This window comes from Panicum virgatum, chromosome 6N, assembly GCF_016808335.1.
Source record: "Panicum virgatum strain AP13 chromosome 6N, P.virgatum_v5, whole genome shotgun sequence".
Classification (NCBI taxonomy): Eukaryota; Viridiplantae; Streptophyta; class Magnoliopsida; order Poales; family Poaceae; genus Panicum; species Panicum virgatum.
The window spans coordinates 35,873,935-35,886,620 of record NC_053150.1 but is presented as its reverse complement, the minus strand read 5'-3'; the positions used below and the strand labels follow the sequence as shown (position 1 = coordinate 35,886,620).

The 12,686-nt window shown below is 48.7% G+C and overlaps 1 protein-coding gene across 1 annotated transcript; it reads right to left on the bottom strand.

Moving 5' to 3' along the window:
- Window positions 1-9,627: 9,627 nt before the first annotated feature.
- Window positions 9,628-12,049, bottom strand: LOC120679566 (quinolone resistance protein NorA-like). Its single transcript, XM_039961175.1, has 3 exons — window positions 11,505-12,049; window positions 10,482-11,209; window positions 9,628-10,377 (listed from the first exon to the last, which is right to left on the bottom strand). The coding sequence occupies exons 1-3, from the start codon at window positions 11,811-11,813 to the stop codon at window positions 9,948-9,950; spliced, it is 1,467 nt and encodes a 488-aa protein (XP_039817109.1). The 5' UTR covers window positions 11,814-12,049; the 3' UTR covers window positions 9,628-9,947.
- Between the last annotated feature and the right edge of the window lie 637 nt (window positions 12,050-12,686).

The window sequence follows — 12,686 nt, the reverse complement described above, 5'->3', positions numbered from 1 at the left end:
ATTCTTGTCCTCAAACTTTGATATGAAAGATCTCGGTGAAGCTTCATTTGTTTTGGGAATTGAAATTCACCGAGATAGAACAAAAGGGGTATTAGGACTGTCACAAAAGGCATACTTAGAAAAGGTTCTAAAGAAATATAGTATGCATATGTGCAAGCCTTCACCTGCTCCAATAGTCAAGGGCGATAGATTTGGGAAATTTCAATGTCCCAGGAACCAGTATGAGATCGATCAAATGAAAGCGGTTCCATATGCTTCAGCTATCGGAAGCCTACAGTATGCTCAAGTTTGTACACGCCCTGACTTAGCATTTGTTACCGGGATACTTGGCAGATATCAAAGTAATCCAGGATAGGCACACTGGATTATGGTAAAGAAAGCATTACGTTTTGTGCAAGGCACGAAAGGCCTCATGCTAACATACAGAAAATCCGAAGAGATAGAAGGGTACTCAGATGCGGATTTTGCGGGGGACATCGATGACCGAAAGTCCACGTCCGGTTATGTGTTCACACTCGCAAGGGGAGCTATATCGTGGAAAAGCTCCAAACAAAGCGTCACTGCATCATCGACGATGTACGCTGAATTTGTGGCATGTCATGAGGCCTCAGGGCAGGTTGAATGGTTAAAGAAATTTATACCCGGTTTAAGAGTGGTAGACAGCATTCAAAGACCACTCAGAATGTACTGCGACAATGAACCAGCAGTGTTTTATGCTCACAACAATAAGTCAAGTGGTGCTGCCAAACACATTGACATAAAGTTTTATGTTGTGATGGAGAAAATCCAGAATCACTCTATTACACTCGAGCATATAAGTACAAAGAAAAGGCTTGCGGATCCGCTCACTAAAGGCTTACCACCCAATGTGTTCATGGAACACATAGCCGGCATGGGTTTAAGGGAAAGCCTGTGATTTCTGGAGAATAAAAAAGGCCCAAAAGATAAAGAATTTGTTTCAAAACAGTGATGTGTATGGTAGCTGTTGAGTCTATCGGTCTTGGACCGTGACGATAAAGCATGCTCTATTTATTAATCTGTGATGGAACAACTAAAGGAAAAAGTTTCATGTTAAAGTATAAAGTTAAAGTACAAAGTGAGATCAAGGGGGAGAATGTAGGATTGATCTCCTTCCTAATAGACCCAACAGTCTATTAGGGCCTTAATCCGCGTCCTGATCGGGGGCGCCCAACCCTTAATGGTTGGTGGGCCCCCGCTGCACAGCGCCAAAATAAAAAAGGGGTGAGGGGCCGGGGCACACGACACGAGGATCATCGCGCCGCAGCACCCTTACCCACATTCCCTAACCCTAGCCGATCTAGAGAGAGGCCCTAGAGCAGTGGGAAGTCTCACCGCCGCCACCATCAACCCTGGTTCGTCGTCGTTGGCGCCGTCGTCCACGACAACGCCGCCACGACCGTGAAGCCGCTGCATCGCTCGCCGCTGCCCTAGAGCAGATCTTCATCAGCGAACCTGTGATGGCCGCCTCAAGCTCCTCCGGTGGTGATGGTCTCTCTCTCCCTCTCTCTCTCTGTACTCTAATGTACTCTATGTTCTAGATCTAGGAACCCTTTTGCACTCGTGAAAAGGAAAGATGGAAGATACCCCTCTTGATCCGTGTCTAGTCGATCCTAGAACCCTCACTGATTCTAACACCAGCCCCCCTACCCCCATATTGTACATTGGAGTCTCCACATGCCTCTCTAAGAAATTTTGGCATAGTGAAGAGGAGAAAGAAGAAGAAGAGAGGACGAAGGGAAAGAAAGAAGGGAGAAGGAAGAAGAAAATGAGCCCCCCTTGGCCCAAACTCTGAATCTGCCCCTGCGTTCCGCCCTCCTCTTCCTCGCGCAGAGGCAGTAGATGCCGACGACGAGCGCACCCAGCATGACGACGAAGCCTGCGATGACAACACCGACGATCACCCACTTCTTGATCGCGGCGCGGTGATGGCGGGCGCCATCAGGCATCGCGTGGTGGAAGTCCAGGTCGTCAGGGCACGCGCCACCCACCACGAGCTTCCGCACCACGAGCAGCATCTCCTGCGCCCCGCCGACGCGGGATGCCATTGCCGGCGCAACGACTCCGACGATCGCGGCCGGCATGACCGGGTCCTGCTGCCGACTGGCATAGATGGCGAGGAAGGCGAAGAGGAGACGGAGAGTGAGAGCCGCGGCAGCCGCGAAGAGAAGCATGCGCGGTGGCTCCATCATGTGAATCGGGCGGGTGGGAGAGTCCGGTGGGGGCAGAAGCGGCGGCGATTGCCATCTTATAGAAGACCACCACGGCTGCTGCATGCTCGGCGTCGAGAACTCTTTTTGAGGGGTCAGCGTCGAGAACTCAAAATGGAAGGAGCCATTGTTCCTCGGCTCCTCCATTTTTAGATACGACCGTTTGAGGGCGGGCCGTTTGGTCGTCCGCACCTGAAAATCGAGTTGTAGGGGTGGATGACCCCTCTATCTGCCGGGTGCCTCCGAGACACACGGTAAACATCAGGACCATTAACGGCCGGTTAACAGCCGTTAGAGTTTGTCCTGTGCCAATACACGCACTCGGCAAAATGAAAAGTTTGCTGTGTGTTTTCCTTCTTTGCCGTGTGCCTTAGGTCAAGCACACGGCAAAGTTTTCAACTTTTTCCGCTATCCACATACTGTACGTGATACTCCATGTTAAGTTTTGGTATGTTTCTCGATCTTTTTACTATATTTAATTATTTTATTTCACTAAACGAATTTCTTGGGGATAAGTCAAATTTGAACTGCAAGTGTTTTGAATAACAGAATATAATGATATTCATGTTATTAAGTCCAATGTGAGGCCGTATCCATGAAATGTAAGGAAAATTTGCTCACGAACCATGACCACGAATGTGTGGCCAAATCAATTTAAAATTCTATAAAAAACAAACTAAGTCTGAAAATTATAAAATTTGTCATGATATCATAATTTCAAACGTCAAGACTGTGGTAAAAAAATTTTGAGAAGGTTTCGCATATGTTGTCAAGTACACTCCTTACAGATCGAAGAAACTATGGAGAAGATCCATAGATTTGAGAAGGAGCCGTTCAGATTTCGAGTCAAAGTGACTGGCGAATTGGGGTTTGAATTCAAAAATACACATCTTAGATTCTTTCATGCCAAATTTTAATTATTTTTCAGATCTGTTTGATAATTTAATTTTTTTGCAATTAAACAATATCATGTGATATACATTGAAATTGAGCTATGACTGCATGAAATAATGGATTTCTTTTCATAGAATCATCAAACATGAATAGTTAAACATGTTATGGGAACGATTTAGTTTATATAAATTCAACTTGAGTTTGAAACACATGAAATAATAGATTTTTTTCTCACTTGGAATCAACAAATATGAATTGTTTAATGACTTTGGCAAGGTACTTTGAAAGTACATTCGATCAAATTTAGCAAATCAACTAATGGAACCGAATTAGTTATTATAAATTGAATTTGAGGTATAAATGCATGAAATAGCAGATTTTTTCATATATAGAATCCAAACATTTGAATAGCTATGGCAAGGTATTTTTAGAGTTGTTTTGCACTAATTTAGTCATGTGCCTATGCTGTTTCCAACTGGTGTTGATTGCTCTTTTTCAATACTGAAATATCCCGCTAGTGATTTCTCAAGATGCCTTTGCACCGGCAGAGGGTCAAAGTACAGAACATATCAGTTCAGTTTCCTGGTGTTTCGGTTGTTGTGGCAGTTGTAGTTGTCCCCCCCCTCCCCCTTGGTTGTATTATACCCAGAAAACATAGCCAAGTTAGCTTCAACCAGTGGTGGAGGCAGGTTTGGAGCCTGGGGGCCCTAGCTCCCTCCTTCTTCTCCCTTCTCTTTTCCTCTTTATTTCCCCTCTCTCCTCCTCCTCCTTCGCCTTTGCCTCCAATAGAGTTCCTGGGGTACGGGGGCTTGAGCCCCCTTGCCCCCCCCCGTAGGGTCCACCCCTAGCCTCAACGGCCTGCACTAACTTACCAATCTTGGTCACCCATTGCCGGGTGAAAAATAGGCACCGCAACGTGACAATGGCAGCAGCGAAAAAGTACCCGAAATCACAAATGATGTGAGTAGTGGAAATTCCTGCTCCCAAGTACAATCACTAACTAATTGCTTATTTTATCTTTAACTAAGTGCGGTCTTGTTTTGAAGATATTATCGTAAGAAATACAATTGTGCAATTGAAATTTAATTTGGATACTTGATTTATGATTTATAACTTTTTTAGTTTTGAATTTCCGTGCACACAAAGTAATGTCATTACTTTTGTTCTCCCTTGTATGCATGTATGAGATCTGCTTGAGCTGTCATATTCTTTACACATCTTACTAAGTGGAGTCAGACTTTATGGGTCAAAAAGTAGCAGGTCATAATTCTATTTTTCCTCCTGCGTTTCATTTCAGATGATAAATGATAATTTTGCTATCTCTGGCTCCTGAAATATATATATTAGGTGGGGAACATGGAGGAACAGAGCAAATGAGTTCAAGTTCAACTTCATCAAAAGTGGGGCATTATATAGCCGACTCCCTTATACAATCACTGGCGGAGGCAGGTTTGGAGTCTAGGGGGCTCCCTCCTTCTTCTCCCTCCATCTCCATCCTTTCTTCCCCTTTACCTCTTCTTTTCCCCTCTCTCCTCCCCTTCTTCTCCTTTGCCTCCAATGGAGTTTCTGGGGTAGGGGGCTTGAACCCCCTGTCCCCACGTTCTATCTTATATCTCTAACTGAACCAATCTCCCTGCTATATCTTATTATCTCTAACTAAACCAATCTATTAATAACCATCAATCTTAATTGACAAAACCTATTTCCATTACCGACACCTAACCAGCGTGACGCAAGCCCTGAAGTCTCCTAGTCTTGCTGATCTTCTAACAAATGAATCCACTACATCCTCCCAAAAAAGCACCAAGGATCAGAAGCCCTGATGCCCTGATGTTCTGACTTCTGAGCCTCAGAAACTTATGGCGGCAACTGTCTCCGACTCCGATCAGCGCGATTGTAGTTGTGTTGCACGTCGGGCAGGTGCTGTTCTGGCACAGTCATCACCGAATGCACTGGCGGTGGAACAGATGCCCGCATTGTATGATGACTGGGCACTCTCCCCCGCTGTAGATGGCGTGGCACATCTGATAGCCAGCGACGCTGCCGCCGACAGCGCCAGAAGAGATAGGCACGCCGCAGCCGGTGATGATGCAGGGCGCTAAAGCCGAGGGCGCCGAAAGGCACGCTCATCTCAACCCCCTCTCATCGGCTAAATGTTACCAAGAACTGGAGAGGCGCCTTTTTGCCGCTACAGTCCGAGAAGCAGCCTGCACTCGACCATCCGCTGCTCAAGGAATGAAAACTTCAGGTGGCAACTTATTTTTTTAGTTATAGATTAATTACTTTTTAGTTTTGGGTAAATAGCACCCAGCATACAACAAACTTGTATGATTATATCACTTTGATCCAACAAGTAGCAGAATGTGCAAATTGATACACGAACTTGTCAAATATGTGCATATACGATCACTTGTACCACATGCAAATGTATTTTTGTCAACATGGCAGGTGACTTGGACGATTTTTTCAAATTATCTCCTATCTTTTTATTTTTCTTGGTAAAAATCTCTAAACACCTACATACAAAAGGTTCTACATTTTATTCTTGGGCGGTTAAACGTTGTACCGCAAGCAATAGATTGACTATGCATGGAATATCCATATATCCATAGGAGATGAGTAGGTATAAAGTTAAAAAATATTATATTAACTGTCAATGCAATGTTCAATAATGTCTTTTGTCCAAGCCGATTAATCATTTCTTACACGCCAACAATATTCACTAATACGTTTAAATTTTGAGCTTTACATATTTTTTAGTCACTTTTATCCCTACTTAATTCTCGTTGAAAGCTACTTGTCACTAACTAATATTGAGATATTGGTATTAAAATGATATTTATATTGTTATATTTATACAATGCTACTTGAAAACTATATATATAATGAGATGTTCCTAACGTACCCTCCTGCATCTCGGTCAGTCTTGCCCCTGGTTAAGATATAAATGAGAACAAGGGACAAAAAAAAGGAGGTTACATGCATAAAAACATCCACGTCTCCTATCACAAAGCAAAATACATCTACGTGGCATACATGTGACCGTATATGTGCATATTTGACAAGTTCATGTATCCGTTTGCAAAATTTGCAACTTGTTTTACTCCTTAGTTTTTTTGCTCTTGTGGTCAAACTGTTTGGAAAAACAAACAGTGATGATTTTTTTCTTAGGGAACAGGAGGGGTTTGATTCCCTTGTTATATATCAAATAAAGCAAAAAAGTTTACATCAAGTAAGAAACAAAGAGGGGAAAAACAAAAGCATTACAAGCTGTGTCTAGACATTCTACAATGTGAGGCAGATACTTCTTTTGAGAGTATTGTAACTTCAGGTGATGTTTCGAACCATTCTCAATTTTTTTTTTCAAACGAACCAGGCAGGAGAGCTGCCGATTATATTAGAAAGAAGAAACAACACCCAGACTGAGCACAACAACGACAATGAAATTGACCAGACAATGAAACTGACCAGTTGGATTGAGACATCAACACGACCACGCAACTCCACTCCAACTCTACTCAATAACAACCGGTTGGATTGGGACATCAATGCAGACGCACCACTCCACTTGACGAGACTAGAAACAACAAAAAACAACATAAAGGCAAGAAAGCAGCAACCAAGACTAACGAAGACACAATGTAAACCTCGCCACAACATCCCAGAAGTCTTTACTTTTTAGATTCGTTAAAGACTTGAGGAGGTCTGGTGGCAACTCCTTGAGTATGTCTGCACACTCTTGAATGGCATCGTTGTTAAGCTTCCCATCATTCGCAATAATCCCCAAGTCTTTTAGCGCCTTGCACTGGGCGAGGCGAACACTTCGACGAACTGACGATTTGTCATAGTGCTTGCACATACGTCTTGCTGTTGATGTCGCCAATGGTGTCACTATTGATTGGGGGGGGGGGTCTATACGAGTGCAAGCAAGCTCCTCAAACTTCATGACAGTATGTAGCATCTGTAATGGATGTTGTGTCCATTGAAAGATTATGCAGCTGTACGGGCTCTTCCACCTTGATCTCAACTGTAGATTGGGTGCAGGCATCCGCATCAAGGAGGAGGACAATGGGGTCCTCGATCGCCGGACCCATATCCGAGTCTATTTCCTCATCATCAGATGCATCTTCCACCACCACAACATCATCAATAGATGCGCCAACTTGCATTAACATTTGCTCTACAGGAAGGTCCAATGGAACCACCACGTGCTACTCACAATCCAAAGGGCTCGTGGCCGAAGGCGATGTCCCAACGACGAGATTGGAAATTCCTTTCGGTGGCTCATAAAATGGGAGAGTTATTGTATCTGTTGTTGTTGATTGGAACTCGGGAGTTTGGTCCAGCATTGCGGGGGTTGTTGTGTGTTCGAGAACTATCTCATTGGCGATGGGAAGTCCAAAATCCTTAGAGGATGACTGTCCCACAATATCTCCAATAGTGATCACCTCCAATCCATTGGCATCTGAAAGCACTCGAGTGGCTCGATTCTCTATGGACACAGACTTCTCATCATCTAGCATGGCGTCCCGTGTAGGCATGCAAGCAACTTCAAATGAATTGAAGAAGGATGGAGTTTGAGAGCGATGAACCGGGGAGAAGGACCAAACAGACCAACCAAGTCAGCAGCATGAGGGTTTTCACTAGATTAATTGGTCCACACGTTCCAAGTAGTTAGCCACCTGTGCCAGCCACAATTTGATGGTAGAGGCCTCGTCCTTGAGTGGACACAGTATTTCCTTGAGTCGAGACATGAAGAACTCTTCAAGGTTCGAACAAAGCGACTCCATCATAGGCCCCAAAATGGATGGAAGATCCAAGGTGGGCAAACCAAGTGTAGCATGACAATGACAGCCGTACTTAACACATGGGTTGGCATCCATGCCGCACCTAGCATTGGGATTAGTTGAAGCCGGTAGCTGATCACGATGCCCACCTGATGGGGACGTAGCTACAACATCCGCCCAGCTTCGAGCATGTTGTGGATGGTGAGGTTGGACATCAGGGGTGCGAGAACGTGGGGCGACGGAGGGAGACCAAAGGCAGCAATGTCGCTCCTGATGTCCAGGAAGACGACAGCGGATGCAACGGAATGCATCCTAGCAGGAGTTAACTTATGATCGTGGACAAGACAACGATAGCATCTGCCACGAGCCCACGCTTTGAAAGCGGTGCTACGCTCTGCCCGTGACTTGGACTGTGGCAGCGGCGGCGCACGACGGGATGACGAGTCATCGAAAGAGTGGCCTTCCGTTCGGGAGCCCGTAGGGTCGCAGGTTGAAGGGGCCTGACCACGCCTCACATGCCGGCCGGATGGTGAAGTGCGGCGTGACGAGGAAGACGACAAAGGTAGCAGCAAGAAGGAATCACCGGCGCATAGGCCGACCGACGGCTGTGCGACGTGGGACAGGGAACACCAGCAGCTGGCGACGTGGTGGTGGGGCAGCGGCGCCTGTGTCCCTCGTCATTGCCTCCTGCTGCCGAACAACCCGGCAAGCTTCTGGCGAGGCGGCGACGCCGTCACTACACTCACATCGCGACCAAGAGGGGCCGGGAAGTTAGGGGAAAGTTGGGGCAGCGTATGGGTCGGCGCCTATGCCGGAGCGGGCGGCTACGGCAGTGGCGAGCTGTTCCCTGATCTCCCAGCCTGCGCGACGAGAGGAACTCCTAATGGGATGAATGGAGAGAGCGCGTGGAGGAGAGCTCGGATCCACGGCCGTCTGGAGCTAGGAGATCAGGTGTGGCTGCGCAGGAGGGGCTGGAGCAGTGGAGCTTCCGCTCTTCGCTGGTGGGGAACAGTTTTCCTCTTCTACACCTTGACACAAGTAGAATTCCCATTGTCAAATTTTGTTATTGTTTTCTTTTGAGATGTTATGCAAATCATTCCTCCCAGTGGAAGACTGGTGTACTTAATTAGGATATTGGTGTTAATATTACAATGGATGAAGGTATCGGTTCAGAGGATATCGGAAGACTGCTGCTCTGCCTCCCAGTGCTTTGGTGGTTCAGACTTCAGACTTCAGATGATGATGCATGCACAATGGCCACCAGAGCAGCAGGCAGACCGAGGCCAATGTGATGATGGCGTCAACGAGTATAGCTCAGATGATTTTGGATCAGCGGCGGATCCAGGAATGGATTAAGGAGGGATTGATTTCTCCTTCCCCTTTTCTCCTCCAAAATGGGAGGGGGGCGGGGTGGAGCCCCTTTAGACCCACTGCTGCATCCACCTAGGATTGGGATCAAACTAGCTGGGCAATGCGGATAGCAATGTTACACCAGTACACAGTACAGTAGAAACCAAAACAAATAACCTCTGCACAGTAAAAACAAAAATAAGCAGATTGTACATGTCTTTATCCAACCTATCGTGTACCACCCTCAGAAAAAGAACATATTGTGCACCACTTATCATTATATTTTTTTATATATTTTTTATACTCTTGTGGTTTCCCTTAAAAAATAATCAGTTGGGAATAAAAATAAGCACACGAGTATATTATAGTGGTGTTCATCTTATTTCTCTTTCTTCACATGACAATTCGAATCATTTTTTGAAATTCTTTTCATACAAGGTTGCATTTCCATGTAGAATTTTTTTTGCACAACAACATTTGAATAGATTTAGAATTGCATCCACTGAGTACATTTCACTCCATTGGTAGCTGGCCTGGTAAATAGTTCCGACGAGTCAGATCGAGTCTATCCACAGGATGAATCTGAAACTGAAGAGCAGGCGAGCAGCACCAGGATTTACATCATCTGGGAAACGATACAAAGCCGTAAAATTGGCTGTCTTGCGCTTCCCGACCTGCCTTTCGCCTGCTACTCTCCTCTGGAAATTAGCCTCTGATTTAAGGATCTGGCAGAAGATTCTTCATCTCCCAGTGGGCGAACCGCACTCGGCGCACTGTCACTGCCTTCCTCACCGAGCTGGTCAGCTGACGCCACCAGAAGCTCCTTCCGAGCACGCTCCCTGTCTCGCGGGTACGTGCAGTAGAGGAAGGTGTAGGTCAGGCAGCAGATGGCCATGGGCACGGCGATCTCCGTGTAAACCGCCTTGGCCAGTGCGGCCGCATTCTCTCTGTCCGTGTCCACGCACGTGTCGGAAGAGACAGGCTTGTAGCCGAACACGCGCTCTGCAAGGACTCCAACGATGGGAGGCGCAAACGACGCGAACACGGCTTCGAAGCACTTGTCCAGTGCGTAGACCGTCGTCCTGGCCTTCTCCGGCACAATCTCCGCGAAAATGGGGCTGCATTATTATTCAACACTAACAATGAGAAAACAGAACACAAGAACATGTTGTGGAATATTTGCAATGTAATGCAACGCTAGCGGCTTGGATGAGCAGCATACTTGTTGGTGGAGGGGGCGTTCCAGGAGATGGCGAAGCCCATGACGAAGAAGACGACGGCGTGCGCGACGCCGGTGGACGGGTCGTTGGGCAGCGCGAGCAGCAGGATGGCGCCGAGCGGGAGCGCCGACGCGGAGCTGATCTGCGCTAGCGCGATCCTGCCGGCGTTGGGAAAGCGCCTGGCGACGGGGTCCCCGACGATGCCGCCGAAGAGCGCGCCGAGGGCCGTGGCGAAGAGGTAGAGCCCCGTGATGACGCTGGTCTCCCAGTGCGTGAACCCCACGAGCTCCAGCCACATGGCGGAGAAGTTGAGCGCGGACCAGGGGATGGACCCCGCGATCCCCTGCGCCACGATGATCTGGAACGTGGGCACGCCGAGGACGCGCCTGGCGTCCCGGAGCAGCTCCCTGGCTTCTTCCCCCGCCGAAGCGGCGGTCTTTGACTTGGCGCGCGGGTCGGCGGCGAAGAGCCACATGAGCGCGCCCAGCGCGACGCTGACGCCCGCGACGGCGTGGAAGGCGAGCCGCCACCCGGCGACGCCGAGGAAGGTGACGGGCGCGAGCAGCACGCCGAAGGCTCCGCCCAGGATGGAGCCCAGGTTGCAGGTCATCTGGAGCCAGCCGAAGGCGGCGCCGCGCGTGTGGTCGTCGGTGTAGTCGGCGACGAGGGAGCTGATCGCCGGGAGGACCAGCGCCAGGCCGATGCCGTTGAGCCCCCGCGAGATGGCCATCTGGCCAAATCAAAGTTGCTAAGTCAGAACGCTTCTCGGGAAGCCGTCTACTCCCACTGGCGCGTGGGCCATAACCCCAAGCGGGGCCCACGAGTCAGGGAAGCCGATAAATATCCGTCCACCACTACTAGTAGTATTTTGATTTTCAAATTTCGAATGGAATATTCGGATGAATATCCGGTAGGAGGTGCCGTGCAAAAATTGAATTAAAAACGTGGAGCCGTGGGCCTGCGGTGTCAGAGGCAGGAGGACTCGGAAGAGTGGGGAAAGAAGAGGAACGGACGGAGCGACGGACCTGGAGGAAGGTGCCGGAGACGGCGACGAGGAAGGTGGCGGCGGCCCAGAGGAAGGCCCCGGCGGCGACGACGCGGGCGCGGTCGTGGCGCGCGGAGGCGTACGCGGCGAGCGGGTAGCAGGCGGCCTGGACGAGCGCGCGGCAGAGCGTGAGGGATCCGAGCGCCGTCGGGGAGGCGCCCAGCGCGGCGCCCACCTCCCGGTACACGGCGGGGAGCAGCACCTCGTCCGCCTTCTCCAGCACGGACGCCAAGTTCACCAGCACCAGAGTCCAGCGCCGCCGCGCCGCCGCGTCCGGGTCCCTCGCCATCAACCTCGATCCTCGGAGGCAGACGCGTCCCGCCGCCTGGCGCCGGGGGTCAGCAGCGGGCAGCGGAGCTGGCGCGTACTCCTCGGCCCTAGGGGATTCTCAATTCCAATTTGGGGGGATTTGACCCGCGGGGCGCGAGCGGCGGAGAGAGCAAGCGATGAGAACCATGAGAGGGTGGGTGGGTAGGCGAGAGAGCAAAGCAACTGCCGAGGCTGAGCTGGAGGCCTGCAGCTGACACAGCACAGACCGCCGGCGCAGGGCGTCGCGGCCGCATCTTCACCGCACACGCCATCGAATCAAGTTTGGTGGCCGTTGCGCGTTGATACCAGCCGCCTGTCACCGTGCTATGTGTGCACTGCGCACTAATGATGCAGGATCTTCACATATTTTTTTGATTGGCCCGTTTGTTTCCGTTGTGCTACTGGCGCTATAGAAAGAATTTTGAATACATAAAGTACTAAATGAAATTAATTTATAAAATCTTTTGCACGGATGGATGTAATTTTTCGCGACGAATTTAATGACAGTAATTAATATATGATTGGCTACAGTAAGGCTACAACAATCAACCTCTAATCGTACAGTCAAAGACCTTATTAAATTTGTCCCGCGAAGTAGCACATGGGTTGTGGAGTTAGTTTTGTAAACTAATTTTATTTAGTACCCCTAATTATTAGTCAATATTTGTGCTTCATGTGCTACACAAGTACTAGACTTTAGGCTGCTCGGGGACAGCATGGTTCCCTGCAGTAAGGGATAGAGTAAAAAGTTGCTGCGGTGGTGCACGCTAAAGCAAACACAAAAGTAGAGGAGATCTCCTTTTCTGCTATTTCTAGCGGGATAGCAGTTCCACGCTATCGTCCGCGCTGGCCC

Excerpts from the sequence above, each read along its gene's own strand:
- LOC120679566 (XM_039961175.1), bottom strand. The coding sequence starts at position 11,813 with ATGGCGAGGGACCCGGACGCGGCGGCGCGGCGGCGCTGGACTCTGGTG. Across the intron at positions 11,210-11,504 it reads TCTCCGGCACCTTCCTCCAG|ATGGCCATCTCGCGGGGGCT; the intron begins GTCCGTCGCTCC and ends TGATTTGGCCAG. Across the intron at positions 10,378-10,481 it reads AACGCCCCCTCCACCAACAA|CCCCATTTTCGCGGAGATTG; the intron begins GTATGCTGCTCA and ends ATAATAATGCAG.